Source organism: Aspergillus alliaceus (assembly GCF_009176365.1).
Source record: "Aspergillus alliaceus strain CBS 536.65 unplaced genomic scaffold BDW43scaffold_35, whole genome shotgun sequence".
NCBI classification, from domain to species: domain Eukaryota; kingdom Fungi; phylum Ascomycota; class Eurotiomycetes; order Eurotiales; family Aspergillaceae; genus Aspergillus; species Aspergillus alliaceus.
Window position 1 is genome coordinate 316952 of NW_022474718.1, and position 26194 is coordinate 343145.

A 26194-nucleotide genomic window follows, 5' to 3' on the forward strand; every position below is an offset into this window, starting at 1 on the left:
GGCCTTTGCCTTCCCCTATCGACACAACCTAAAACATCCCTAAAGAATCATCTGTACCTTTCTCGGAAAGATGCCTGCCCGGCTCATCGATAGATACGATCATGTCCCAGTGACTCAAGAAAAGCGTAAGCAACGATCCGAATCGATAAGAATCTTCCGCTGAAGCTCACATGACAGTCGACTGGGCCGAACTGATAACCCTTGACCTCAGCCAGTATGACCAGCCAGGTGGAAAGGAAGCTCTAGTTGAACAATTAGACCATGCAGTGCGGCATGTTGGTATGTATGATTATCTATACATAGGGCTTTGGCTAATGTTCCCGGTGACAGGCTTCTTCTACGTGAAGAACTTCAACATCAGCCAAGACGAGATCGACCGTCAGTTTGCCCTCGGTCGCGAGTTTTACGCGCTTCCTCTTGAAGAGAAACTCAAGTACCACAGCAGCACCGACCTCGAACGTGGAGAATACAACGGATACAGGCCCGCTGGCCACCGGAGGTAACGCCCTCAATCCGAGGAGTAAGGACAAAGACTAAACTCCACCAGCCTTGGGAACGGCATCAAGGACAACGTGCAAGTATACAATATTCCAAAGTTCGATGGCTATCACCAGCGACAACAGCCCCCTATTCTCGCCGACAATATTGCGGAGATCGAAGCATTCAGTCGAGTATGTACACTACCTTGGGTGTAGTTTCGAGAGATTTATTAAGATTAGATTTGCAGAAATGCCATACAGAAGTAGTGGAGAAGCTCCTCCGTCTATTTGCCATCCTTCTCGAACTTCCTGAAGAAGATCAACTCGTCCGCGACCATCAATACAATGTGAAAGGCGAGGACCATCTTCGGTACATGCACTATGCAGCACGCAGTGCAGAGGAGAACAAGAAAGTCGGTGGCATGTATATCCCCGGCCATACGGATCTGGGGACCGTCACTCTACTATTCCGCCAACCGGTTGCTGCGCTGCAGATTCTCAATTCCGAAGGCGAATGGAAATGGGTGCGCCCTCAGGATGGGACCATTACGATCAACACCTGCGACGCGTTGACTGCGCTGACGGGCGGTTTGATCAAGTCGAGCATCCATCGTGTCCATGTGCCGCCTGCCGATCAGGCCCATGTGGATCGGCTTGGCGTGTTATACTTTGCGCGGTAGGTTCGCAAGTAAGCTCGGTCTCCTAATACATTCTAATGCTTTTATAGGCCAAATAATCATGTTGTCCTTGATCCAATTCAGAACAGTCCTTTGTTAAACCGGCTTGGGCTCACACAGAATGCTTTCACCGAGATAGGTCAGCATCTCACCACCGAGCAATGGGTAAAGGTGCGACAAACCCAGCAGCAGAGACGCACACGGGATGCGAAGATTTCCGATGATGGGAAATTTACCTATAGGCCGAAGGACCTCGAGATCCTGCCCGGTCTGCATGCTCAGGTATACAACTAGAAAGAAATTGTAGTGAAATATGAGATGAATGTTGTGATTCTCTTCAATAATGCCCTTTCTTTTTTAGGCCTTAGTGTCCCTGGTGTATGGCAATTCATTGTATAGCTATATATATCCAATTTAATTGTAACATACAGTGAGGCGCAGCGGCGAGGGCATACCTTCAGCTACGATCGATATCGATCCAAGCAATAGACAAGAAGACCAGGCATAAAATTCCACCATTGATCTCTAACCTCTTGTTCCACCAGATCTGGATCGGCCAACTTCCGGGAGAAGTACGTGGATAAAGTTTCTCCGTGGGTAAAAGTCAATAATTCCTCCGTTTCTTGGCTTCAGAGACGTGGTTTCAGAAAACGGCGTTAATCTAACGGAGTATATAACCGAGAAAGTGTTATGTACATACCTCAGACAGGACGGAAAATATATATAATTGACATAGCTAAAATATACTACTCAATATGAAACTGTCAATAAGTGTCCTTGCCGCCACGGTAGCCACCACACTGGCGGCAAAGAACAACAACTACACGGAATGGATGGCGAGTTCTTATCTCTCCAAATCCGTGGGCTTGTCCCGGAACTACGCGAATGGAGTTCTTTACCGAGGCATCGAACTCGCCTACAACAAAACCCATGATCCAGTTTACCTTGACTTCCTACAATCTCAAATGTCCGCTGTGGTAAGTGACTCGGGCGAATTGATTAACTACAACCTCAGCGCCAAAATCTCCGTCGACGATCTCCGGATCGGTACCAATTTCCTGGCTCTCTGGGCATCCACTGGGGAAGAGAAGTTCAAGCTCGCTGCCGATGTCCTCCGACACCAGATCGATGTCACGCCGCGTAATGAGGGTGGCGGGCTCTGGCATCGCTACCCGACATATCCCAATCAAATGTGGCTGGACGGGATCTACATGGTGACCAATTTCTATGCGCTTTATACCGCATGGTTTGATCCCGGAAACAGTACCGCCTGGGATGATATTATGCTGCAGTTCGACTTGATCGAAGAGCATTGTTTGACGACGGATGGTCTGTTAGTTCACGGCTTTGACTATAGTAAAACTGCTGTTTGGGCTGGTACGTTGCACCCTTTTCTCCTTCTCTGCCTCCATTCTATTTCCCTCTCATTAGCACGACCTGCAAATAACCATGTTCTCTGCGTGTGCAGATCCTGAGACAGGTGGCGCACCCCTTGTCTGGAATCGCGCTCTTGGATGGTACTTTATGTCCCTTGTGGACATCCTTGATTGCTTCCCTATGTCTCACCCAGGCTGGCAGAGGAATCTACATCGGTTCCAGAAACTCGCAGAAGCACTCAAACAAACTCAGGATAAAAGTGGTGGGTGGTGGTTGATCATGAATGGGCTATATCCAAACGATCCTAGGAACTACATTGAGAGCAGTGGCTCTGCTATGTTTACTTACGGCTTCCTAAAGGGAATCCGCAAAGGATACTTGAAAAGAGGGGATTATTTCCTGGATGCTCTTAAGGGGTATAAGTTTTTAGTTGAGAGGTTTCTGAGCAAGAATGACAACGGGACGCTGAACTGGGAGGGGACGGTGGAGGTGGGAAGTTTGAGCAGTAACGGCAGTTTTGAGGTGAGACTTTGAATTAGAGAGATAGCATACCTCCTTGAAAATTATGCACGAAGAATATATGCTGACTATATCTAGTATTATGTGTCTGTGCCTATTGCGCAGAATGATTACAAAGGGGCGGGACCGTTTATCTACGCCAGCTATGAGCTTGAAGCATATTGATCTGGAGTTTTGCAGTGTGTGAAATCAACTCCAAGCAGACATCCTATAGCTCAGAGTTGTTAGAGCATGGGTCAGCATTTCAGCCTAGTTATAGTTGAGTACTCCGTGGACGAGGACCACACATATCAGTCACCGATAGACTTAGGGTGTACTTGAGACAAATTCAAAGAGTTCTATGACCGAGGATAACAAGTCGAACCTGCTAGCATCAAGAAACGTTTCTTGAGAGTATTTTGCCAACTTCTTCATTGACTTTAGAATCCCCATATAGAACGGTCAATTTTACACATGCTTAATCGTGAGAGGCTCGGTTCTCATATGTAGCTAACAAAATATATATATATTACGCGACTTGAACTACATACATGGCATGATCACGTTTTGTGTGCACACATGTCGCTTCATGATCGGCAGCTATCTCATTATTACAGAGGCACCACCAAGTGCTTACGGATAAACAAGGTGAGAGACGCAACTTGGAATCAAACAGTTAGGTGTCAACACGTATGGTAAAAGGCTGAGTTGGGAGATGGGAAGGGTATGCACGGTGAGCTGTATCCTAGACAAGCAATTGCATTACTGCGGGAGCAGAGGGGTTCTGCCCTGAAAAAGCGGCGATGGCCATAGCTCGGCCTTACAATTTTCTCCACGAAACACACTTATATCGCTATTAGCTTAAAATGCGATCATATTTCTCCTGAGGTCCAAAAAAAAGCCTTCGAAGATGGTCCTTGTAACGAAAGATCCATTCGATAATGTCATCGACAGCGGCTTCCAACCACATGCAAGGTGTTGTGATCTCAGGGGAAAGATAGGCAGGATGAGGCTGTATCAGCTACACGTACGTAGCCTACTGAGGACCGGATGCCATTCCGATAGATACTCAATTCTATAGATGACTGTATCAACTATCTTGACTGCTTCTATGCTTGTCTCTGTCACTAATGGGTAAAGCCTTCAGGGGTTGGGAGCCGATGATCCGGCCAAGCCACTAGGATCACGTGGTCTCGTATAGATTCATATCATGCTCCTTATGGTACGTGAAGCTGGTCTCCAGCACTTGATGAAGGTAATTAGCTATTTCTAATGTTACGGGACGGTTCTGACCTAAGCGTGCCTATTGGACAAGAAGAAATAGCTAATTGACAGGAATAACGCGTTGTACGAAATATTTGTGGGGTAAGGCTTGGCAGCAATGCCTTAGGCAGAGCCTCCCATGATATAGGGTTGCTTGTAAGTCCGTCCCATAACACCTACCATCTTAACTGAATAGTCTATTACTATATTAAAGATATCAGAATACAAATATATTTTAAAGAGTTCTCTAAAAAACTGTTAGAAAATCGTTCAAATAATGCTTATAACTGAGACAAGTATAAATAACAGTTATTTATTAGGCTGATTCAGCATTTTATCCGTCCTGTTTAGGAAAGGTCTGGGAGATTTATGCAAAAACAGGTTATTTGCGGGTAACGGGTTATCCATGCGGGTTTGAGGGTCGGGGGGTTGGTTTTTCCAACCCGCAAATCTGCGGGCTATGGCGAGGTCTAAGTTCCACGATGCCCAGGTAGTATAGTAGTAAAAAAGCCAGGTGCGATGGTTTGATCATGAAAGAGACCGATGAAGCTTTGAGGGACCTGGTGGAATGTACGGTAAAAACAGTTTCGTCAACAAATATAACGTAAGCTCAGGCATAGCTGTATAGACGTCGTAGTCAGGCTTTGTTCTATTCCTCTATGATGGCTACATTCTGGAGAGGAGCTGAAGAGTCCCACGGACTGGTTTGATCGTCTCCGGAAACGGAGAAAGACAGCCTTAAAGCTCTTTTCTTAACGCAGGGACTTTAGGTTGCAGGCTCCTGTTTTCAGCACATTCGAAACGTAAATCCCTTCCAGGTCATGTAGCCTATTGGAACAATCGGAGATATTTTCTCCGTTGAAATACATGCACGACTGCTAACGATTGCCGTTTCTTGTAATCTAACTCCGTAGTCGATGGTTCTGGAGAACGACATAAAGCAATCAAGGCTGAATGCTACAACCTGATGATCTAGGTTTCTGCTCCTCCTTTTTGTCCATTCAGTCTGACCAGCAGATAGGATAGTTAGGGGTCGAAATTCGGATGCAGGTGGTGAGTTTACTCGTTATCCACACTCCCGGTCGCCACGTCTTATCATTTTACGCCATGGACGCCTGGGGCTACAGATGGCGATCCGCGAAGCCTTTCATCATCACCACTATCAGCATTGCCTTGTTCGCTGGTACAGCACCTGCCTTGTGTCCCATCCTGTAACTGGCTAAGTCCCTCGCTATCAAGGACTGAACTAACCGAGACTCCATAGAAACCTTTCTGTATAGCTTCATTATCCCTATGCTGAGCTACATGCTGGAAGTCCGTCTAAATATTGACCCATCCGAAACGCAGCGGTACACCACCGCCCTGCTTGCTCTTCACGGTCTGGTCGCTCTCGTGGTTGCACCGCCAATTGCCTATTTCACTGACAAGACCCCCAATCGCAAGGTGCCCTTTCTGGTTTCCCTCGCAGTATCTCTAACCGGGACATATTTGATTGCAATCGCGTCATCAGGTGAGTTCCTTTCCTGCCGGACTTCTCAGGAAGAGTTAGTTGTATTGCTTACCCATACACAGTTTGGGTGCTGTATCTCGGCCGCGTGATACAAGGGGTCGCTGGATCAGCCTCCTGGATTGTGGGCTATGCCACCTTAGCAGATAACGTCAGACAGGAAGACATGGGGAAGGCTATGGGGCTGACCATGTCCTTTTCGCTTTTGGGCATCGTCACGGGGCCGTTGATCAGTGGAATACTCCTCCAGCTCCTTGGGTACTGGACTGCCTGGACCGCTCCCCTAGTAGTTCTTGTCCTCAATATTATCGTCCGCCTTGTCATGCTTGAGAGGCGAGATAGTCCCTCCTCTGTTCCTGGTCCCCGCGCGGTGGCCTCATCCTCGTCAAGTATTTCGCAAGAAGCCGTGGAGCCGCAAGGCCAGGACGAGTCGTCTACATTGCTTCCATCATCATCATCATCATCATCGCCACATGGTTATTTGTCTTTTAACACAATGCCTTCCAAGGCTGATCCGTCAGATAGCCCCAAGCAGCGCCCGGGGTTTTATGGCGCCATGTTCAGAGAGCCTAGGGTCCTTACAGGGGCAGCCAACCTCCTTCTGTATAATATTATCACAGCCGGTTTTAACACGATATTGCCTCTCCATCTGCGTAGTATCTTCCATTGGGAAAGCATGACTGTGGGACTGATCTTTCTTGGGCTACAGCTCCCTCAAGTAATCCTCGGTCCACTAGTCGGATGTCTCCGCGACCGTCTAGGGTATCGATATCTAACTACAGTCGGCTGGATCCTCTTAGCTCCATTACTCTGGCTGCTCGGGGTCCCTGGCTCTAACACCTTTTCCTGGAGCCGCTCTGAAACCCATGGCAAAGCCTCCTTTTTTACATGTATAGCTGGCATCGGTGTTATGCTCAGTCTGGTCCGCGGTGGGGGAGCGTTGCAGATGACTTGTGCGTTGCGTCTCCTCTTTTTGTTTTTACTGCTCCACGACTATTCTAATAGAGCCACGGCAACAGGGGTCATGCATGAACTACAGTCAAAGGATCCGACGGTCTTCGGTGATTACGGCGCGAGCTCCCGTCTGTTCTCTTTGATTGAGATATTCTTCAACCTAGGATTGGTACTAGGCCCTCTGCTATCTGGACTTTTAGTCGAGGCGCTTAGCTTCTACTATACGTGGAGCTTGTTCGGTTAGTATATTGCTTGCTTTCTATTCTGCTGTTAATCGCTATCTCCAGCCTATAAATATCTTACAGTATTGCAGGTGGGGTTTCCCTTCTTCTTGCTTTTTTCACTTTCTTCTTCTTCGACAATGGGCTCCCGGCTCCCGGCTCAGCATGCTGAATCTACGGCCTGACGTGGTAGCATCGACCATCTTAATCCAGCCTTACTGGAATGTCGGGCTCAGGATTTATGTTGGTAATTTCTTACATACCGTCTGTTACTAGAGTTATCTTTCTAATTCCAATAAAATCTAGCTCTATTACTTCCGCATTGAGGCCACGCAGGTCATTTACCATAACCGAGCCAAAGCGTGTCTGCTTAATTTTGCCATATGTACTTACTCTAGCTTCCTTTATCTTAATAATATTTATCAGGATAGGGTGCACTTCTCGCTCTGCCCCATCTATTAAGATGTATTTCATGAAGATAGTACCGCTTTTTGAGGCGCTCTTTCTGGTGTTAGAGCTATACCGGTAGTGAAATCCAGATTAATGCGACAGTAACAATTACTGACAAAGAAAAAACGTTAGGCCTACGTATCGATCGTTTGATGCCATCTGATAAGGAAACTGCCTGGCTTCTTGGTATCCTTGTGGATGAACCAAGAGCTACGGGAAGCGCAATAAGCTAGCAAGCCTGCTAACACAATCGCTACCCTCATAAGAGACACATCTTCGGCCGCAGGGATTGGCACTGCATGCGTCGCTAATGAAGGCCCAGTTGATGCTGCGGCCACAATTGAGACAAACTGTTTTGAGGTATACTTGATTGAAATACTCAGTTATTGCAGTGGTATCTACAACCATAGTGTCCTAAGCCTTATCAACTGTTCCACACCAAGTATTTATTTTTCGTTCGACTTCGGCTATATTTTTGGCGTGCAGCAAGTGGTCTCTAAGTTTTCGCAAACAGCACGAGACGCGATTAAATATTACCAAAATTGTACACGGCGAATTACCTGTGCCTACGTTGTCTCAGCTTGCTCAACAGGGGTTATGCTGCTCATTGATGCTATAGCTGGGTTTTCTCGAAGGAGCGTGTGTTTACAAGCTTGGGTCCCATGGGAAGAATCTCTACCACTGCAGCCTTGCACGATGGCCTATATTCAAATTTACAGATAAAAGCAGTTTTCAGCTTTCCAGCATCCCTTACAGCTATTTTTGCCAATAGATACTAGGCCCGCGGCTTAAACTCAGTGTCACCAGCCTCTGGAGTGTTGGCAATTATAGGATGACAAACGTCACTTATCACAAGTATCGCGACGGGCCTCGCCATGTTGCTAAGCACTTTATGGTCCATAAATGCATTTTACAGATCAGCTAGGCCGAGGGTGAGCAAATCAAGAACTGGGACCCTAACTGTCTTGGTGCCTCCCCGGGATACCACGGATTTTCAGTGACCCCGTTGAGATAGAACGCTTCCGATCCCGAGTCGCAGTTGCAAGTCCGAAATATTCTTTTCAGTCACCATATAACTCCATTCCTGTTTTATTATAATCCGATTAAATGTGACAAGCTCCCTAGTGAAATACTTTCTTTCGTCAACTGGCAATTTTCTTTTGTCTTTGTGTGGGCATATTTTACTTTTCAAAGAAAGCTGTCCATGCTTTAGTAGTGGCCGTGTAATTTCTGATACTGAAGAGGTTTCTCCAGTCTTTACCGTCCCTTTTCTCACGTCGTTACGCTGATTACAAGAAATAAAGGTATATGTTGAGTGCACTTCTATTCAAAAGCAGGGAAGGGGCTCCCTGAGTGTTTATTGAAGTGTCCATTAATTGGAATCACTACAAAAGGAAAGCTCGAGCTCACGTTATATGAAATTAGGAGCAGGTAGTTCACTGATGCAGTAACCTGTACAATATATATGTAACTCACGTGGGTAGTGGCGCATATTTAATTAAATTTTGACTAAAGACCTAATGATATTGGAGGAAAAGCAAGGCCCATTACGAACATTTTACTCACTGGGGATTATGTAGAGATCCAGCTATCGTGATATACACAGTGTACACTAACGCAAAGATCTCTAACTAATATTCCCGTATGTTCTCAGTAGTTATAACCCTCGCTGAGCTTCAGCTATCACTGTCCATTTTTTTCAAGCCTGACCAGTCATTTCAATCCCTTTGTTCTACTGCACACTTTTTCCATTTGCTTTTTAAGCAGTGAATGTACATCCTCTTTACCCAAACGACCTCGACCATGGCTAAGCCGTCACTAACTTTCACATGCTTGTTTCCCAGTACCTCTTCAAGTTCACCCCATATACTTACTTGTCTGGTAAATACGGGTATTCTGGATAGCTTTCAGATGCGTTCAAGTAGCTTGGGGACCCCAGATAGCGCCACGGTTGCTCTGCCATCTCTCGTTGTGCAAGTGCTGCACCACTACATGCCCCTACTGTGTTCCTGACAGAGAACAGAGCTAATAATTGTGGCTCGGGGTGGAAGCGCAAAATCACAACAGTCTACATATGAGGTCCTCGTTTCAGTTAGAAGGGTATCTCTTGGACAGGAGAGTGTGAAAAAACATATCGCCAAAATAGGTCCTGCGGGATGAATTCTGTATGAGACAGAGAAGCTTTGTTTTTGGTCATGCGCAGCCTTCTTAGTTGGTGGATATACCCGCACTTTAAGTCTGCACCCTGCATGTGTTTAGACAGCACTAGTAAAGCTAACTAATACACAGGCTTGGTATTCTACAGAAGTAGAGATACAGTTTGATATATTAATGCGAAAGCAAAAGGCACCGCAGACAAATAATCACTGCACCTTTTTAGCAATGATATAATAGTATGGTAAAGCATCCGAGTCAATCTGGTCAGGTGGTCCAAATACCTCCATCTTTTGATCCACAATATTGAAGCCATTCTCCTGCAGGAGCTGCTTCCACCCGGCTCGAGTAAGCAGTGCACTTGTAACGTGATTGCCCATAAACCGTTTTCTGACCTCCCTTGCACACAATCCATCATGGTCATATCCAGAGAGTATATTATCTAGGTTGAAATCATCGGCGGCCATTGTCGCAATGCATACCAGTCCGCCAACATGTAGCTGGCTTCCGTACTTCCGTACAGTCTCTTCAATCTCCTCCCTGCCCAAGCGGAAGAGAGAACGTACCATCAACACTGCATCTAGCTGCTTTCCCTTGGGATGGACATATTCACGCATGTCAGAAAGTTGGAACATGCCATTGGGAATCCGTTTTTGGCTCAGCTCGACCATGGCGTCCACATCGTCAATCCCCGTTATGAAATGGCCTGCAGCAGCCAATGTTTCAGCCACTGGCTTGCCAGTACCGCATCCAACATCAAGAACTTGGGATTGTGGAGGTAAATGGCTTAGCACCCTGCTGAGAAACCGCAGAACGCCTGGGTCACAAGCATAGGCGTCGTCATACTGATATGGCTTATAAAGCCCACTTTCTGCCATTGTTAACTGATGGCCTGGTTGAAATTAGATTGGGATAAGATTATGATTCGTCTCTTTGCGGGATCCAACTTGGTGGGCCTTAAAAAGAAGAGTAGCAGGATAATAGGGACAGAGGTAGACAAATTTCCCTCATATGAATATTTATATTATGGGCCTGTAAACCTAACAGTCAAACCTATAGACCATGTTACCTAGTGTCACCGTGGCTTCTGTTTCATCCATAGCATTCCAGCAACTTTGCCCCACATGCACTGATCCGGCACTCGCGGGGTAGTATATAGAATATAGTCTTGTTGATCATGCCCAGGCGAAGGTGGAATGTAAAGTAGCCCAGAAAAATAACGACTTGATTATAAAATCCCCAGTGCTCCCAAATGGCAAAGTAAAAGTAAAACATTCGAAAGAGCTGATCAATACCACCTATAACAGACCAAGAAGACTCTATACCTTTATCATCTAGGATTCCCATCTCCATGACCAAAACAGGCGCCATCGCCGTATCTCAGGCACCTGCCGAGTCCATTCCTCACGGCACGGTTCAGGTAGAAATTAAATTCTACAAAGCACCAGTGGATGGCGCCCAACCATTCCTATACCCCGGGACGCCACCAGAGGGGTTTCCCGCTATGAACTACACCGAGCCCGCGCTGCCCGTCATGCTGAACGACATCCGCGGCCGTGAGGACGAGTTTTCTCTAGATAAAGATGCGTTCCAGCCACTCCAGGGCGTTCTCTGTGTACCGTACGAAGCCATTCAGTCCGAGGAAACAATCCAGCGCGCCTGGTACCCAGCGGTGGAGGAACTCCTGCTAAACAAGATAACGGGCGCCCACCGAGTCATCATCTTTGACTATGTTATCCGGATGGAAAGTGTCAATACGCACCGCAAACCACTGCATACAGCGCATGCGGACCAGACGACGCAAGCGGCGGCCGCCCGCGTCCGGCTTTGCATTCAAGACCCCGACGAGGCTGAGCAGGCCCTCCGCGGTCGCTACCGTATTATCAACGTCTGGAAGCCATTAAAGGGTCCTGTACAGTCGTCCCCACTAGCGTTTGCGAGGGCGGGCTCCGTCCAATCGACGGATTTGATCCCTATCAAGATTCATCGGCCACACCGCACCGGAGAGATTATTGGTGTGGCATTCAACCAGACCCAGGAATGGATGTATTGGTCTGGTATGCAGTCGGATGAATGTTTGCTGCTCAAGTGCAGTGATTCCGACGAATCGGTGGCGGGTCGTGTGCCTCACTCCGCATTCCACGACCCTAGGACCCCACCGAATGCCCCGGGTCGGGAGAGTATCGAGTTCCGGGCTTTGGTGCTAGGATAGTTTCCGGTGTGGCTATTAGTGGCGCTAATCAAGACGCTTTTGGAGGTTTAATGCTCACCCCTTCGCTTATGTTTCATGATTCTGGTCCACCTACAAACGTATTCGGCAAGGTGCCGGCCAAGGTTTATTTATTCAGTTGAAATCCGAACCATCAGAACATTGGATTACAACCAGGTAAAGAATACCACTGTAGAGAAGTTTCCGCATGTGGATCCTTAAGAAAAGTTGGCCGGTTGGGGAAATCCGATTCATATTGCATATTGCATTTCTTGAACCTTAATAGTCCAGATTCGCATTGAATATACAACTCTTAAGTAGTATTTCTTTCTTGCCCTTCCATACTAATATCCCATAACTTCCTGCTTCCAGCCAATTCTTTAAACCTGCAACTTCCCCAGGCGCAGATTTCCTAAGTTCTCCCCTCGCTTGTTCCTCTATTACCAACAACGGTTCACTATACTCAACCCCCAATGTCAAAAATCACTTATCAAGATGTCCTAGACATCTGGTTCGGCCCCAGGTCCTCCCCAACCTACCTACAAAAGAAATCCTTCTGGTACGGTAACAGCGCCACCGACGACGCCTACGTTCGCGACCATCTGGGAGAAGCATATCAAGCAGCGAAAGACGGCAAACTTAACGACTGGATCCAGACTTCCCAAGGAGAAGGAGCATTAGCTCTGATTATTCTGCTGGACCAAGTACCCCGGAATATGTTCCGGGGCACTCCGCAGGCCTATGCTACGGACTCTAAGGCCATCGCAGTGGCTCGGCAGACCGTCGAAAGGGGCTGGGATAAGGGGATGCCTACGATTCAGAGACGGTATATATATTCGCCACTTAATCATTCGGAGAGTATGGAGGATCAGACACTGTCCTTGAAGTTGTTTACGGAGCTGGGGGATAGCCATCATTTACGGTGGGCGCAGGACTTTTATAATCAGATTAAACGGGATGGGCGGTTTGTCCATCGAGATCAGATTCTTGGACGATAAGAAAGGCGACAAAAAAAAAAAAAAGAATCGTTTTACCTGGCTTCCATACCTACCTAGTATAGGGGCCGTTTTTGAATTGAGTATGGCGAATTGAATAGTATTATTTCGTATCCTTCCACTAATTACTAGAAAGTCTGTCTGTTTGGTGTACTTGGACATCACGGAAAGCATTATAATATGTATCAATGCCCGTCCCAGATACTATCTTGGGTTGAAAGTTTCGGAGGTGGAAAGGCATTAGGCTTTTGACGAAAGAATACCAAATCATAGAGATAATATAGCGCAGGAGTTTAGGTTACGCACAATACATTCACCATATCAATATCCTAGTAGAATAAATTCAGTAATCTAACGTACGCTTTTGTTCACTGGGTTGAAATCATGAGATTCAAATTAAGCTCGAAACAGATATCATCTAGCGTGTCCCAAACCCCTCCATGCTACCGATACTAGATCAGATCGAAAACTTTAGATGATAGCTATGGATTATGGCGTTCCGCTCCCCCAAAAGCAGGCGGGGCAGGCGGCCTCTACTCGAGATTTTTGTTCGGTTTGGTCGCATTTTGAAATGCGTTGCATTGCTTCGCGAAATTCTGTGCGTTACATGGTCAGCTGCGTTATCCGGTGTCGTCGGGACACTTTAAGTGAGCACTAGAGCACGACCGGATACATCTCTGGAAGGGCCAAACGCATAACCGGTAACTCCCACCGTCATATCTAACTCTATCCATAGGTTCTTCGACCTAATAGGCCATCAAGATGCACAGTCCGACCCTACACACGGTCGTGCAGTCCTCATAATGAATCGTGAACATCTCTAGACATATAGTCTACTTATAATTGAGAGCTCCATCTTCTGTTTGGAGAGTTGCTAGAAACTGCAGCAGAACATTGCATTTAGACTCCTTTCGTGGGCGTCGGTTCCCCCTATGCAACATCGATATTCCAGTGTATAGAAGGTGTATCTGGCCTGCAAGAAATATACACCCCACATGGATTCCCTTGTTGGCTAGGATTTAAGACTTACCTCTTCCATTGTTGTCTAGCCAAGAGAAATAACATCAAATCTGAAAATCTGCTTTATGATCAATCACTGCTGCTTGCGTAGCTAGAGTCATGGCCGTTTTTACTAAAAATAGCCTTACAGGATAGTAATTTCAGAGCCTGCTGCGTGATGATTGTAGGAGCATCTACCTAGAAATGATTTTGCCACTACCGAGATGAAAGAAGTTGCAGTGATTACCGGGAATTGAATCGAATATTCCGACCCCGACTGCGATCCTACGTTTCGACCGCTGAGCTGCGGGCCATGACCTTGTCGGTTCTGCAGACGTCAGCTTTCGCTGCTGTCCAACAGGCTACAACCACGATAGACAGAAGTGCAAATAGTGGCGCCAAGATGGAAAGCAACTTGTGGACGGAAATATGTCCGCCCTAATAGTCAGGTGGTGTAAGGGATAAGACCCGCAACGTTCGATAAACTATCATAGCTATCAAACAAGAAGAAAACGCTGAAGAAGAAAGAAAGAATCAACAACAGTAGGACAATAAGGTATTACAGGAAGGAGGGGTCGAAATACACCACGTGACGAATAGATAAACGAGGGCCAACGGCCTGTCTTGTGGAATCTCAAGGAAATGGGGCGCAGGGAGCTATTGTATCGGCTACAGGCTCATCGGGTGACTAATTAGGAGGTAGGTGTCATCGGTGGAAACACCAGGAACCAACATATCTCAACTAACTGAGCCTATTGCACCCCTAGATATATCATTCTATAGCCCTCAGCTATCTAAAGGCTCAGGAGCTGAATAGCTCCAACAAGTATGCCCGCAGGCCAGGCCGGCTGCGGGGTATAGTGTTCCCTAACAGCTTGAGTACTCTAACGGGCTTCAGCCCGCTACACCCGCGGGTTACCCGCCAAAAACCTATCTAATTAATCTTAATATATAAACTGGTAGAACTTTAGGATCAAACAGCACTGGTAGTACTAACTGGATATTCAGGCTAACTAGATCCCAGCTTCAAACTACAAGCTGCGCTGATAAGAAAGATCGACCTATGCCTGGCAGACTGGATAGGCTAGGTAGACCTGTTAGGCTTTATTTCCTACCCAGCTTTCCAACACATGTGTTGTGTCGGGAATCCACCAGGCGAATATTTGGTATGTCTTCCACTTATATCACCAAGTTATATTGTTTCTTATAGCGTTAACTCTGCTACTCTAATTGGCGTCGTCTGGTATAAAAGGCCTGAAAACTTGCTTGTCTTTCCGAAATGCCAGAGGCCTCCTTGCTAAGATGTGCGTAAAGTACACATGTGCGCATGCTTTGTACTGCGAATCACCTTGCAAAAGGTCACGAGCGCTGATTGCCGATGTACTAGCTGCTGCGGCCCGTGATGACCATTTATGGAAAACAGAAATCCTAGCGCAAGCGCCAGAATGATCAAGTGGGCAATCAGGAGAGGGTCGTGGATTGTGAAGGTGCCATTATCCAGAGCGATGACGGAATTGTTCGAGGGAGTAACCCACTGTCTGTTAAACGACAGTTCCTATTATGTATTTAGCGCTCTTTTCTTTTCTTCCAGATTTCTTCAGTTATCAGCCCAGGAACTGTCCGATATCAAGTTACCGGTATCTGGGCATTAGACGAAGTACTCGAAAATCTAAATCAGATTCCCTTGTTTCCCTTTCGTTTCTTACATTTTAGAGACGGACAATGGCACATGAAGGTATTTGCATATATGTATTAAAGCTCAGCCGAAGACTGGTCTTGAAGTTTACTTGAGTACACGGTATGATGCGAGTTCATGTGACGCTAGAGATGTGTGTCCTCGTTTCCCGGCTGCAAGTGTAATTAAGTCAACACATACTTATTGTTAATTAATCTTTTTTAAGAAAATGTTTCTGGTTGCTTTATTGGTATTAGTATTTGTATACAGAACGACAAGTTCTCAAAAGATATACAGATATAAGATTTGAGTTTAGTATCTGTCCGAAAATATATGTATATTCCTCACAAAGTCCCAGATAAGAAGTTGTCTGATAGGATTAGAACGACTCTACTATAGACATCCAATCTTCAAGTTTCTATCACCTTTTATATTCATGGAAGATTGGAGGATGGACCGAAGAGAGACAATTTTCCTTGTTCGATTCATAGGAATCCAAAACGTTTGCCGGACAAAGTAATATTCCGTAAGTGGGGATTTCCATGGAGAATTCCTTTTACCTCAACTTGAAAATATTCTGGAAAATCCTTGACCTTTCCAGAATCTAATTCAACAGAGCGCTCTTGGAGGTGAATTTACGCATAAACTGCCCATACCACACTCGGCTATGAGTTCCCCAGTCTGATTATTATGTGTTGTTCTGTCCCTGGGCCTGTGAATGCCATTTAATGGATGGAGCCGTTTATTGCCACACAGAGTGGGGCAAGCGAAGCCATTCATTTGTTCGGGAAGAAAAGGATTGATTTTTCGGACCAACAGGCACAGAACCAAGTTGAGAATTTCCCGAGTCGTGTGTTTTGATGGCGGACGTCATATGGCCTTGAGCTCGACACGGGTCTTTGGCAAATGTCGCCTACTGCGTAGTGCAATTCATTAGGACGATGGTGGGGAGGTAATCTGAACTTGTCATCACAATGATGTTCTCTCGAACAGATCAAAAAGCCGGAATTGACGTCAGAGATGTCCATCCGAACGATCTCAAGCCTCAAGACAGGTGAGACGTCAGATACGGTGGGACACGATATCCAGCACACAGCTCTACGGAGCGGCCGGGTCGACCGACGCAGAGGCCAGTGTGTTGATCGTCCTCGTGAGGCTACGTGATTGACGGAGGAGAGCTCCATATCTTGTCAAAAGGGGTCCACTCCTTGCCCTAGTTCACCACCGAGTCCTGGATGAAAGCTTGTTTCGGTACCCGGCACGCAGGAAGCCGCCGTTCGAATCCCTCTTACGGAGTAGCTCCCCCTCCGTGAAAAATTTCCTCCCACCTTCTGTATCGATATTTCCATGATCTAATCATCTATAGACGGATCTGTTTTACATTGTGGCGTACTTTGGGTCCTATTGTTAAGACTTGACTCAGATTATTGGCCCGATACGCAACTTGACTTCTATTATTGATATGTGCGGTTATGGACGAGAGGAGACCCGGACGCCCCCGAGCTAGGGTGAGTTCCTTCACCAACAGTTGGAGCAGAATCTCTCAATCCCACACGGCTCGCTAACGCCAGCTCCCACTCCGGCTTAGTCGGAAGCGACCAGTCAGAGTCGGAGAGATGCAAATAGAGACCTGTCACCGAGATCGCCTACCCGTGGTCTCAGTGACTCGGCCAACTATGCTTCTCCCGCCCGTCGCATTTCCGGAGTTAAGACGACGGGAGATGTGGGAATGGAGGGAATACGACGCCGCAGTACTGCGCGCTCCGCGCGGACAGGCAGCCTGGCGCAGCGGACTACTCTCGCGGAGCGCACACAGGGACAATTTACCATGGGCGGTCCAGAAGATGGTCCACAGCTGCGTCAGGCCCACGAACCCTTCGTGCAGCCGGGATATTCCGATCTCAATCCGGCGTATGAGCAACCGGCGAATGCGAAGCCGGTCTGGTCGCTGGCAAAGCCCTTGCCGCGTGTAGTGCGGCCCGGCATGGTGCCCACCAAGGAGGAGCTGCTCGACTCCCGGTTGCGGCCCGAACGTCCAGCGGAGAACTCGCAGAAGCTGGGACTAGAAGTGGATCCAAATGACCTGGAGCAGGGGCAGATTCCCAAGATGGCGGATCCCCGCAAGATGGCCGCGCAGGTCGAGGACGCTCGCCTGCAGCGCGAAAGCAACTTCGTCAATAAGGTTCTGACAGGGGATGTTGGTTCACCACGCGTATCACGGACGTCCTCGGCTCGCCGGCGCCGCCCTTCCGTACGGTTTGATGCCCCAGGCGATCAACTTTCCATTGTCCCCGAGGGACCGAGCGCAGCTCCCAGCGAGGCCGGGGAAGACCTGCCTCATGGCAGTGACGAACCACTGGAGCCTGTACCAGAGCAACCTGAGGTAGATACTGCTGCTGCGGATGCCCTACCAGACCTATCGGCTTTGCATGAGTCGGCGTTGCCGGAAGACCTCCACCCACTTGTACAGGAGCTGGTGGAAGATGAAGTCCATAACAACCATACAACCTGGTCTGTCATTCGCACTCATCACCGCGAGGCGCTGGCGGAATCTCTTGCAGTGTTTGTTCAACTGACTATCGGCTTTTGTGCTGATGTCTCCGTCACCGTGGCTAATGCCGGTAATCCCAACACGACTGCATGGGCATGGGGCTTCGCTACCATGATGGCCATCTATATCTCCGGTGGTGTCTCGGGAGCCCACCTCAACCCCAGTGTAACGATCATGTTGTGGTTCTATCGTGGCTTTCCCAAGCGTAAAATGCCCGAATACTTCCTCGCACAGTTTGTAGGTGCATTTGTTGCCGCACTCACTGCCTATGGTGTATTCTATCAATCAATTCACCACTACCTTCTTACTAGCCCAAGTACTGGGATCGTAACCAGCTTTGTGACTAGCCAGCGTCAGACCTGGATTGATCCAGCAACTGCCTTCTTTACAGAATGCCTCGGGACTGTCCTCATGGCTACTACTGTGCTGGCCCTGGGTGACGACCAGAACGCCCCTCCAGGCGCGGGTATGAACTCGCTGATTGTTGGATTAATGGTATATGTACTCAGCATCACCTTCTCCTACCAGACAGGTGCCGCATTCAACCCCAGCCGTGATTTTGGACCGCGTCTTGCTTTGCTGGCCCTCGGATACGGGTCCAAACTTTTTACCAATCCGTACTGGTTTTATGGCCCGTGGGCAGGCTCCGTATGTGGCGCCATGATCGGCGCTTTCCTTTACGATTTTATGATCTTCACGGGCGGCGAGTCACCGGTGAACTACCCCTGGGAGCGTACCCAGCGCTCCATACGGAAGAGTCGTATGAAGTGGAAGAAACGATTGCGGATTGGCCGTCGTCGACGCGGTTTGTCGGATAAAGTTGTTGCATGAACTTGCCACTGTAGGCTCCTTGACTATGGAGCGGATTGAACTTTCCGGACAACGTCTAGTAATGTGAATTGCATGGCTGCATAGATGAGCGCTTGGCATTATGTGTCTTTTTTGCAAGAAAGATGCATGGTGTTCCTCAATACTAGCTAGCCATTTGGGCTTTCAAACTTATATCGTGTAAATAGCGTTAGACGACGTGTACATTCTGATATGTCGGGAAAATGGCTCATGATCTTACTTTACTGGCCCAATGTAGGATATGAAGATAATACTTGATTTGGAAGCCTAGTCGCCTTTTCCCTATCTGTAGGACTTGATATAAATCTACGTGAACCTAGGTCTTGCCCTTTAAGAGTATATCGATGCCATGTTATGTTCCATGAGTACTACACCATACGTACATCCACCATTTCACCTGTAGTACCTAGATCCTGACCCACAATTACCAGGCCAAGCATACTTAAGCCTCCATACTCTATTCTTGAGTTGTGCGATAGGCCGCTAACATATTGAAAACACGTGTACCAGCGGTATCCTCCTGACTCCTGCGCTCCACAGCATCGTCGGCCTCGCGCTTCTCATTTGGATTTCCGTAGGAATGAATGATGAACAGATTCTTCGCATCCGGCTCGACATCGGCCTCGCGCTTCTCATTTGGATTGCCGTAGGAATGAATGATGAACAAATTCTTCGAATCCGGGGTCACTTCATTATTTGCCTCGCTGGTGGAGGGAGGAGGACTATAGGCATTGATCTTGAAGGAGTGAGCACTTTCCGGCTGAACATCGTTTGCCTTGCTGGTGGAGGGAGGAGGGCTATAGGCATTGATCTTGAACGAGTGAGCACTTTCCGGCTCGACATCGGCTCCCTATAATTGTTCTCTTCGTTAATCTTCATCCCGCTCCGTAGGGGTCATAGGGGTGATATGCACATTTGGAGTGGGCGCGGCAAAGGCTATTCCTGCGCCTAGAAGAAGCGAACCAAGGGTTAGGATAGTCTTCATCTTGTCCTCGATCTCTGGTATTAAGCTCGTAGAAGAACCCTTCAATGGATAATGATTGTATCTCCGACTATCTGCAAACCCGAGGGACTTAAATAGTATTGATGGACCGGGTAGCAGCGGTAGGATGAATATTCCAACGGTTTATATTAATCTAATTAACATTTAACCTCTAGTCAACTCATCTTATCTCCCCACACGTGGGAGGTGATCGGACCCAAATGAGGCCCGACGTCCCGGAAGAAGAATGCCACGACGTTACATTCGATTAGGCGTGCATATCTGACCCTCAATCTGTCAATCTGCATTGATCGGTCATAGAAAGAATTCCGGAATTTATTACTAGGTCGAGGATACGAGGCTTCATCCGGCTTTCAACGCAGTATACCTATCTTTGTTGCATTACATTCCAGTGCCACTTGGGTTCATTTCTCCAGGGAACACTCGTCCTCTCAGGCCTGAAGAGACGGAAATCATGACTCTCAACCACCCAGTGTCTGGAGATAGCTCCGCTCTGAGCCTATCCTTCCTTCAACAGAAGGGGATCCCAGTACCCTCTTCGCCACAATCGGGCAATAGACTGAACTGGATCCTTCATAGCTTAGCCCTTTGTATCTCGCTCGGGCTCACAGTGATCGCATTGACTATGAAGCCAAGCACCCTTCAATGCACCCGACAGCTTTCTCCATACTGTATGTGATCCTGCCTCCGTCTCTCACTTGCACCGTACAGAGATTTACGAACGAGCTTATGGCGTCGAGAAGGCTAATTGCCAATTACAGCGCCCCTCATCCAAGAAGGGATCGTCAAGTATGAGTCTAAGAATTTTGAGAACGAATTCGACCAACCTTCGATATACCGGGGGCCCCCTAGTGAGGGTACCGAGGAAGCGTGGAAAGCGCTCTGGGAAAGTAAGTCACATCATACCTTCGTCATGGATAGACCAATGCGACGGCTAACCCAACTAGCTCCTGCGATTAGCGTACCGGAAGAGAAATTAGCAGTGCTCAATAAATCCGATCCACGAGGCCAAGGCTGGCTCCCTGTCCCCCCTGTCACGGGCCACGAGGGTGGGGGAGAGTTTGCTGCGTTGGTCGAAGTGTTCCACCAGTTACATTGCATAGTAGGTCTATCTCCTAGGGCCCTTCATATCGTAACACGGGAGGTAATCCAATCATGTGCAGAATACCCTTCGGTTGGAAGTTCACAAGGAGAGCTACTTTGCACACTTCGGAGAATGGCCCGATGGGAGTGGTCCTGGGAATGAGATCGTGAAAGGAACCCATTTAGGTACTTCACTCACTGGCCTTCACCCTATTATCTTGGCGACTCTGGGGGGTGGGATAATAATAACCTGTTCGTTAGATCACTGCATTGAGCTCCTACGCATTACCCTGATGTGTGTCTCCGATGTGACGCCTTTGATGTTTATCGACGACCCCCAGGCCTTTCAAGGAGGAACGCCCGATTTCAACACGATGCACACCTGTCGGAACTTCTGGGGTATCCGAAAGATGGTTGAGGAGATTGGGCTGCCACCGTTGCCCTAAATCAGACACAATACACCCTCTCCTCACTTCAGACCTAGGACAAGTGCCCTGGTCTAACCTGGAGGATGTACAAACATTAAAGTAAGCACTAAGATAGCTTCCAATAAAGGGTGGAATCCTGCGTGAGGGGCCGGGTGTGCCAAGGAACGGCATCCGACGGGCCTGTCGAGTGAGATCTCAACTTGGTCTGTTTCTGAAAGGGCTATTTTGTCAATTTTGGGTCACCAGTCCGTTGCCTCTCCCCGCAATAGCCCTAATAAAATCAAACAAGTTACTGATGGCTCACAAGTACTCGAATGAGTTGGATAAGAACCCACTATTGTGCCAAGTCCGGTGCAGAGTGTTACCGGGGCGGATATTGAAGGCATTCGGTATATAAGAAACCTCCGATGAAGAAGTGTAGAAGAAGCCACCCCAGGATCCGAATCCCTTCCAATGCAATGTTACCATGTGCTGCAACATAGTACGGAAGTCTGTCGTTAGCTTGCCTGAAGGTTCCCAGCACATATTACCTCGAAGTAGCTGCATCCAGCGTACCTATATTGTGCGTCCAGCGAGTGACGGTAAGTCCGACAGAAGGAGAGGTTAGAGTCTCTCGATGGCATCATGAAACGACTTTTACAGGACATTCGACACTTGGCGTACGTGTCAGTCCAACGACAGCGATACACGCCGGTAGGCGCTCATGGCTGGACAACTACTTCCCATCACTCGTTGCTAACTCGCACGCTTCCATGGTTCCTCCAATTACTTTTCTTCTTTGCGGCATTTGGATTGTTCACGTTTAGGTATCAAACGGTAGCTACGGACCAAGCTTGTACCTTGCGCCTCTTCTCCTACTGTGCGTAAGTCCGAATCATGGTCCTCTGAGCAGAAGCTTAAATTATGCTGCGCAGCCCCGGTGATAGACGCAGGCGTCATCCGATATACATCCTACAATATCGCAGGCGATTTTGAAGAGCCATCCATATATCGGGGACGTCCAACCAACGAGACAGAGGCGGCATGGGAGGCATTGTACATGAGTATAAGGTCCCTTCCGCATATACACCGATCACCGGACTGAAGCCGAACTCCGTAGCACCGGGCATCAACATCCCGCAAGAGAAGCTTCCCCTCCTGAATAAATCATCCGCGGTCAATTGGCTCCGAACCCCGAAAGACAAAGGCGATGGTTACGTGGGATACTTGGAGGTGTTCCATCAGCTACATTGTTTGGTCCGTCGAGTCCTCCATTACTCCACTACTATTTTCCCCTCTACCCTAGAATGTCGTCTGACCAGAAACGTCTAGAATATGATCCGGCTCAAGATCTACCAGAAAGAATACGAGGAGGAATTCGGATATCCGCCAAGCCAATTCGAGCCCGAGAAAGCTGCCGTTACAGCTACGCATATCGGTGAGTTGCAGAAAAGCGTGAACCAGGATGTTGCTGACTCGACGACCATGGTAGATCACTGTCTTGAGTCCCTGCGATTGAGTATGATGTGCACGGCAGACGTTACCCCAGTGATGATTGTTGTCGACGACACCGCCCCTCTTGGTCGCTGGGTGGACTTCACCACTATGCATAAATGCCGGAATTTCTGGGATATTCGGGCATGGGTGGACCAGAATAAGGTAAAGGACTAACGGAGACCATGCGAGATGTTACTCCCATTACTTAAGCAGCGTGTGACCGGACTGGGGCCCACAGTGTGTAGTTCCCATGCCTCGCAAGCGTTACATCCCATTGTTGCAATCCTCATCTTCTGGGGATCTGGTCTTTAGCAGGCGAAGAAATGCTCAAAAGGGCAAAGTCGGTCGGTCGGAACAAGCAACCCCATGAGTCTATTTCTTAAGGTCCGGTTGTCGATAGGCAGGTTCCGGATCGTCAATCGAGCAATTCCACTCGTAGAAACGGCCGGGTCACTTCCAGCAGGGCGTTCATCGGGGCCGACCTGTCACGCATAGTAGCAGTCAATCAAATCCTTTGTGTCATTTTCATGGTCAACCCCCATCTGACCCTTACTCTTCCTCAACGGGCCTTCTGTGTTACGAAAGCTACCGTTTCTGATCCAACGCAGCCGGTGTAAGACAGGGACCCAACTCAGAAGACCTCCTGTCCGTCAAATAGCATTTAGCATGGCCGCGGAAAATAATGACCGTCCGATTGCTGAGCGGTAGGAGGAAAGACAGAGCTCGAATAGCGTAGGCAGGAAGGAGCGAACCGGAGGACCATTGAATGGTGATGATAAGAAAAAGCAGAGGTTCACACAAGCCAAGTATTACTTGGCTTGGAGCTCGTAGTTGTGCGACGAGGAGGGAGATCAATGCATTGTTTATTTGGTGGAGTTTATGTGGCTGCGGCTGTGGCTTGTGGATACATCTCACGTGAGAGGGCCCTATCGCTTGCAAACTCGGGAACGTTAGCCTCAGGCAGTCAAGAAAACAACGACGACGTGACGCTTTTGGCATTAGGTTTCGGCGGTTGGTTTTTTTTTTTTTTTTTTTTTTTTTTTTTTTTTTTTCCCCTCCAGTTAGAAGAGGAATGATGCAGCGAACTGATACTTTGATTGTAGCTTTTTGAAACGCGACTCTTTAAAGGACTACTACTACTGTATACATGTAATATCGCGTGCTAAGAGTTTGATAGGTCGAAGCCTTAAGCATCAATGTTCAACGGCAATACGAAACATGGTACGGGACTATTCAAAGTGTTTTCAGGGAAGAAGGTATAGCAGTTTGGCTGGTATTACGGAATATTACGGAGCCAAAGTATAATACTATTATGTCAAAAGGGTTGAACTAGTATGTGCTCCATTCGTAGTCCGACTGCGACTGCCAACCATTCCCCCGTTCTTGACCAATAGTGGGTGTCTACAAGGCCTCGGCAGCTGTCCTTTTCCTCTAAGCATTTCTTCCTCTATACACTGATACGGCCTGTACGAAAGGTAGTAAGATCATCCAGCTCTACTACTCGGACGTATGCATTGTACAGTGACCGGTAATGGAGGGGACATCGGAAATGCTGCAGGACAAATGTTGAACTGGGAGGGGCTTCGTGTCAATCGGAGGGCGAGAGTGGCTGGAAATTACTCCGGGACTAAGGATGATCCCTGCAGAAGAAGAACCCCCTCGATCAGCTAGACCTCAAAAGTACGCTTTCGCGTCTTGACACGTTAATCCCTAAGGTAGAAAGGGTTGATATGGCGCACGGGAACACCGGACGTCTCAATGGCAGGGGAAAAGCCAGGTATCCCATGGCACACTATTTTCAGAGCAATCTCAGTATCATATCCACCTTCTCCATACTTCCCAAACACATCATGTATAGTCAGGGCGGCATAGTCACCTTGCGAAACAGCCATGTCAATGCGGACATGTATAAGAAGGGAATGATGGGGCCTGAAGCAAGGAAAGAGTACAAACGATCATGCGAGAGAAAGGACGAGGTAACGATTCCGAATACCAAGACCAGAAAGTTGAACATCGCGCTCGTCCAAGTCAGAGTGGTTTATGAGGCAGCGACGCCTGCTGAAGTCACCTGCAATGTGAAGACTCCGGCCACGGACACGGGAGAGTTTGATGATGGCGATTCAATTTCTATCTGTGCGTATGGATGAGCTTGCTATGGGAGTCTGCAGTCTAATATTGCGTAGCGAAGAAGGTCCAGCAGAAGAATGTAACGTTCGAGATTCATGATTGCAAGAGCCGGAAGGTTGTGCTCACGGGAAGTTGCCATAGCCATGGCAACGGGAGGCTGCAATGTGATTAGAGTATCCTTGTCTCCCTCTCTCTTCTTCAATCATATCTCCTCTCCGCAGATCGATAGGATACAGACAGACACACCATGACGTCTAATGATGAGGATCTACTCGGTAAGGAACCAGAATAGAGGCATAGGCAGATATCATGTTTCTCAAAGCAGTAGATGATCATAGTCTCTAACTTGACTCTGGGCTCTACACGAGAATATTGTATTGTATACGAAACATCCTGTGCGACCGAGACGTCTTCAGCGATCTATAATCTCGATGCCGTTAAGCCCTAACGACTAGACCCTGCGAAGGCAGGAGGTGACGTGGCAGTCTTCACTGGCCGATACAGGATTGTAAGAAGATCATTTTTTCTATTTTTCGATCTTAGGCCCTACCTCCCTTATTTTCGCTTCTATCGTGCTACAGAACCCTCAATCCTCCCTTTACTTGTCCGTAATTACCCCGAAGCCTCCGTCTGTCTGCTATCCGAGTGCACTTAAATATTTCCTTAGTTTAGCTTCTCGAGAACATGAGTGATGAAACCCACTAGGAATTTTTTGTCAGGAAGTTAAGTTTTATATCTCCGAAATTATCCTTTTTCCAACCGAAACATCGGATGACGAGGATTTCGCAATTGTCGCAAGCACAGTCAATCGGTATATCTTTCTTCAGGATTGTCTCCTTCACGAACCATTCTAGCGATCCTATGATATGCTTCTCCCTCCCACTTTTTTGTTTTGTCGTTCCTACTTTCATGTTAGTTTAAGCCATCCGTTACGAGATGTGTCATTCAAAATAAAGCGCCGATGTCAGCCACCACTCTACCCCATTCAGATTAGCGCCCTTGATCATTGTCTAACCCATCCCATCCCATTCTTGGCATCCCGTTTCCATCCCATTAGGTTCAACCCAGAAAACTGGAATCCCATATACGTCTTGGCAATAATTTGGGATTTTGGGATAGGAAATGGGAAATCGCGTTGTATCCCAAAAGCCCGGCCCATCCCGAAATTCCTAGGATTTTCGCGTCCCAACGGTCAGGCTATTTATAAATAGCAGAAATA

The 26194-nt window shown here is 47.8% G+C and overlaps 10 protein-coding genes across 10 annotated transcripts; 8 read left to right on the forward strand and 2 right to left on the reverse strand.

Moving 5' to 3' along the window:
• Window positions 1-70: 70 nt before the first annotated feature.
• Window positions 71-1906, forward strand: BDW43DRAFT_320819 (uncharacterized protein; the record flags this gene model as incomplete). Its single annotated transcript, XM_032049175.1, has 6 exons — window positions 71-125; window positions 178-279; window positions 331-499; window positions 548-671; window positions 728-1155; window positions 1207-1906. The coding sequence occupies 6 exons, from the start codon at window positions 71-73 to the stop codon at window positions 1448-1450; spliced, it is 1122 nt and encodes a 373-aa protein (XP_031898216.1). The 3' UTR covers window positions 1451-1906.
• A 94-nt stretch (window positions 1907-2000) lies between these two features.
• Window positions 2001-3638, forward strand: BDW43DRAFT_282875 (glycoside hydrolase family 88/105 protein). The gene is made up of 3 exons (XM_032042691.1): window positions 2001-2533; window positions 2625-3055; window positions 3131-3638. The coding sequence occupies exons 1-3, from the start codon at window positions 2122-2124 to the stop codon at window positions 3215-3217; spliced, it is 930 nt and encodes a 309-aa protein (XP_031898217.1). The 5' UTR covers window positions 2001-2121; the 3' UTR covers window positions 3218-3638.
• A 1748-nt stretch (window positions 3639-5386) lies between these two features.
• BDW43DRAFT_320823 (MFS general substrate transporter) lies at window positions 5387-7024 on the forward strand. The gene is made up of 4 exons (XM_032049176.1): window positions 5387-5477; window positions 5559-5804; window positions 5867-6754; window positions 6821-7024. Exons 1-4 carry the CDS (start codon window positions 5402-5404, stop codon window positions 6997-6999), a joined length of 1389 nt encoding a protein of 462 aa, XP_031898218.1. The 5' UTR covers window positions 5387-5401; the 3' UTR covers window positions 7000-7024.
• A 2765-nt stretch (window positions 7025-9789) lies between these two features.
• BDW43DRAFT_313191 (class I SAM-dependent methyltransferase) lies at window positions 9790-10458 on the reverse strand (the record flags this gene model as incomplete). The annotated part of the gene is made up of 1 exon (XM_032047538.1): window positions 9790-10458. The coding sequence occupies one exon, from the start codon at window positions 10456-10458 to the stop codon at window positions 9790-9792; it is 669 nt and encodes a 222-aa protein (XP_031898219.1).
• A 464-nt stretch (window positions 10459-10922) lies between these two features.
• Window positions 10923-11792, forward strand: BDW43DRAFT_320825 (putative methyltransferase; the record flags this gene model as incomplete). The annotated part of the gene is made up of 1 exon (XM_032049177.1): window positions 10923-11792. The coding sequence occupies exon 1, from the start codon at window positions 10932-10934 to the stop codon at window positions 11790-11792; it is 861 nt and encodes a 286-aa protein (XP_031898220.1). The 5' UTR covers window positions 10923-10931.
• A 470-nt stretch (window positions 11793-12262) lies between these two features.
• BDW43DRAFT_313193 (DUF924 family protein) lies at window positions 12263-12787 on the forward strand (the record flags this gene model as incomplete). The annotated part of the gene is made up of 1 exon (XM_032047539.1): window positions 12263-12787. The coding sequence occupies one exon, from the start codon at window positions 12263-12265 to the stop codon at window positions 12785-12787; it is 525 nt and encodes a 174-aa protein (XP_031898221.1).
• A 4499-nt stretch (window positions 12788-17286) lies between these two features.
• BDW43DRAFT_301823 (MIP/aquaporin family protein) lies at window positions 17287-18840 on the forward strand (the record flags this gene model as incomplete). Its single annotated transcript, XM_032045117.1, has 1 exon — window positions 17287-18840. One exon carries the CDS (start codon window positions 17287-17289, stop codon window positions 18838-18840), a length of 1554 nt encoding a protein of 517 aa, XP_031898222.1.
• A 475-nt stretch (window positions 18841-19315) lies between these two features.
• BDW43DRAFT_313195 (uncharacterized protein) lies at window positions 19316-19843 on the reverse strand (the record flags this gene model as incomplete). Its single annotated transcript, XM_032047540.1, has 2 exons — window positions 19316-19708; window positions 19772-19843. 2 exons carry the CDS (start codon window positions 19841-19843, stop codon window positions 19316-19318), a joined length of 465 nt encoding a protein of 154 aa, XP_031898223.1.
• A 472-nt stretch (window positions 19844-20315) lies between these two features.
• On the forward strand, window positions 20316-21390 carry BDW43DRAFT_313196 (oxidase ustYa family protein; the record flags this gene model as incomplete). Its single annotated transcript, XM_032047541.1, has 5 exons — window positions 20316-20532; window positions 20623-20751; window positions 20809-20963; window positions 21025-21130; window positions 21206-21390. 5 exons carry the CDS (start codon window positions 20316-20318, stop codon window positions 21388-21390), a joined length of 792 nt encoding a protein of 263 aa, XP_031898224.1.
• A 380-nt stretch (window positions 21391-21770) lies between these two features.
• On the forward strand, window positions 21771-23228 carry BDW43DRAFT_141710 (oxidase ustYa family protein). The gene is made up of 6 exons (XM_032038323.1): window positions 21771-22031; window positions 22128-22231; window positions 22287-22415; window positions 22472-22608; window positions 22684-22789; window positions 22844-23228. The coding sequence occupies exons 1-6, from the start codon at window positions 21997-21999 to the stop codon at window positions 23020-23022; spliced, it is 690 nt and encodes a 229-aa protein (XP_031898225.1). The 5' UTR covers window positions 21771-21996; the 3' UTR covers window positions 23023-23228.
• The last annotated feature ends 2966 nt before the right edge of the window (window positions 23229-26194 follow it).

Excerpts from the sequence above, each read along its gene's own strand:
- BDW43DRAFT_282875 (XM_032042691.1), top strand. The coding sequence starts at position 2,122 with ATGTCCGCTGTGGTAAGTGACTCGGGCGAATTGATTAACTACAACCTC. Across the intron at positions 2,534-2,624 it reads TAAAACTGCTGTTTGGGCTG|ATCCTGAGACAGGTGGCGCA; the intron begins GTACGTTGCACC and ends CTGCGTGTGCAG. Across the intron at positions 3,056-3,130 it reads GCAGTAACGGCAGTTTTGAG|TATTATGTGTCTGTGCCTAT; the intron begins GTGAGACTTTGA and ends GACTATATCTAG.
- BDW43DRAFT_320823 (XM_032049176.1), top strand. The coding sequence starts at position 5,402 with ATGGACGCCTGGGGCTACAGATGGCGATCCGCGAAGCCTTTCATCATC. Across the intron at positions 5,478-5,558 it reads CAGCATTGCCTTGTTCGCTG|AAACCTTTCTGTATAGCTTC; the intron begins GTACAGCACCTG and ends GAGACTCCATAG. Across the intron at positions 5,805-5,866 it reads GATTGCAATCGCGTCATCAG|TTTGGGTGCTGTATCTCGGC; the intron begins GTGAGTTCCTTT and ends ACCCATACACAG.
- BDW43DRAFT_141710 (XM_032038323.1), top strand. The coding sequence starts at position 21,997 with ATGAAACGACTTTTACAGGACATTCGACACTTGGC. Across the intron at positions 22,032-22,127 it reads CAGGACATTCGACACTTGGC|GTTCCTCCAATTACTTTTCT; the intron begins GTACGTGTCAGT and ends CACGCTTCCATG. Across the intron at positions 22,232-22,286 it reads CTTGCGCCTCTTCTCCTACT|CCCCGGTGATAGACGCAGGC; the intron begins GTGCGTAAGTCC and ends TATGCTGCGCAG.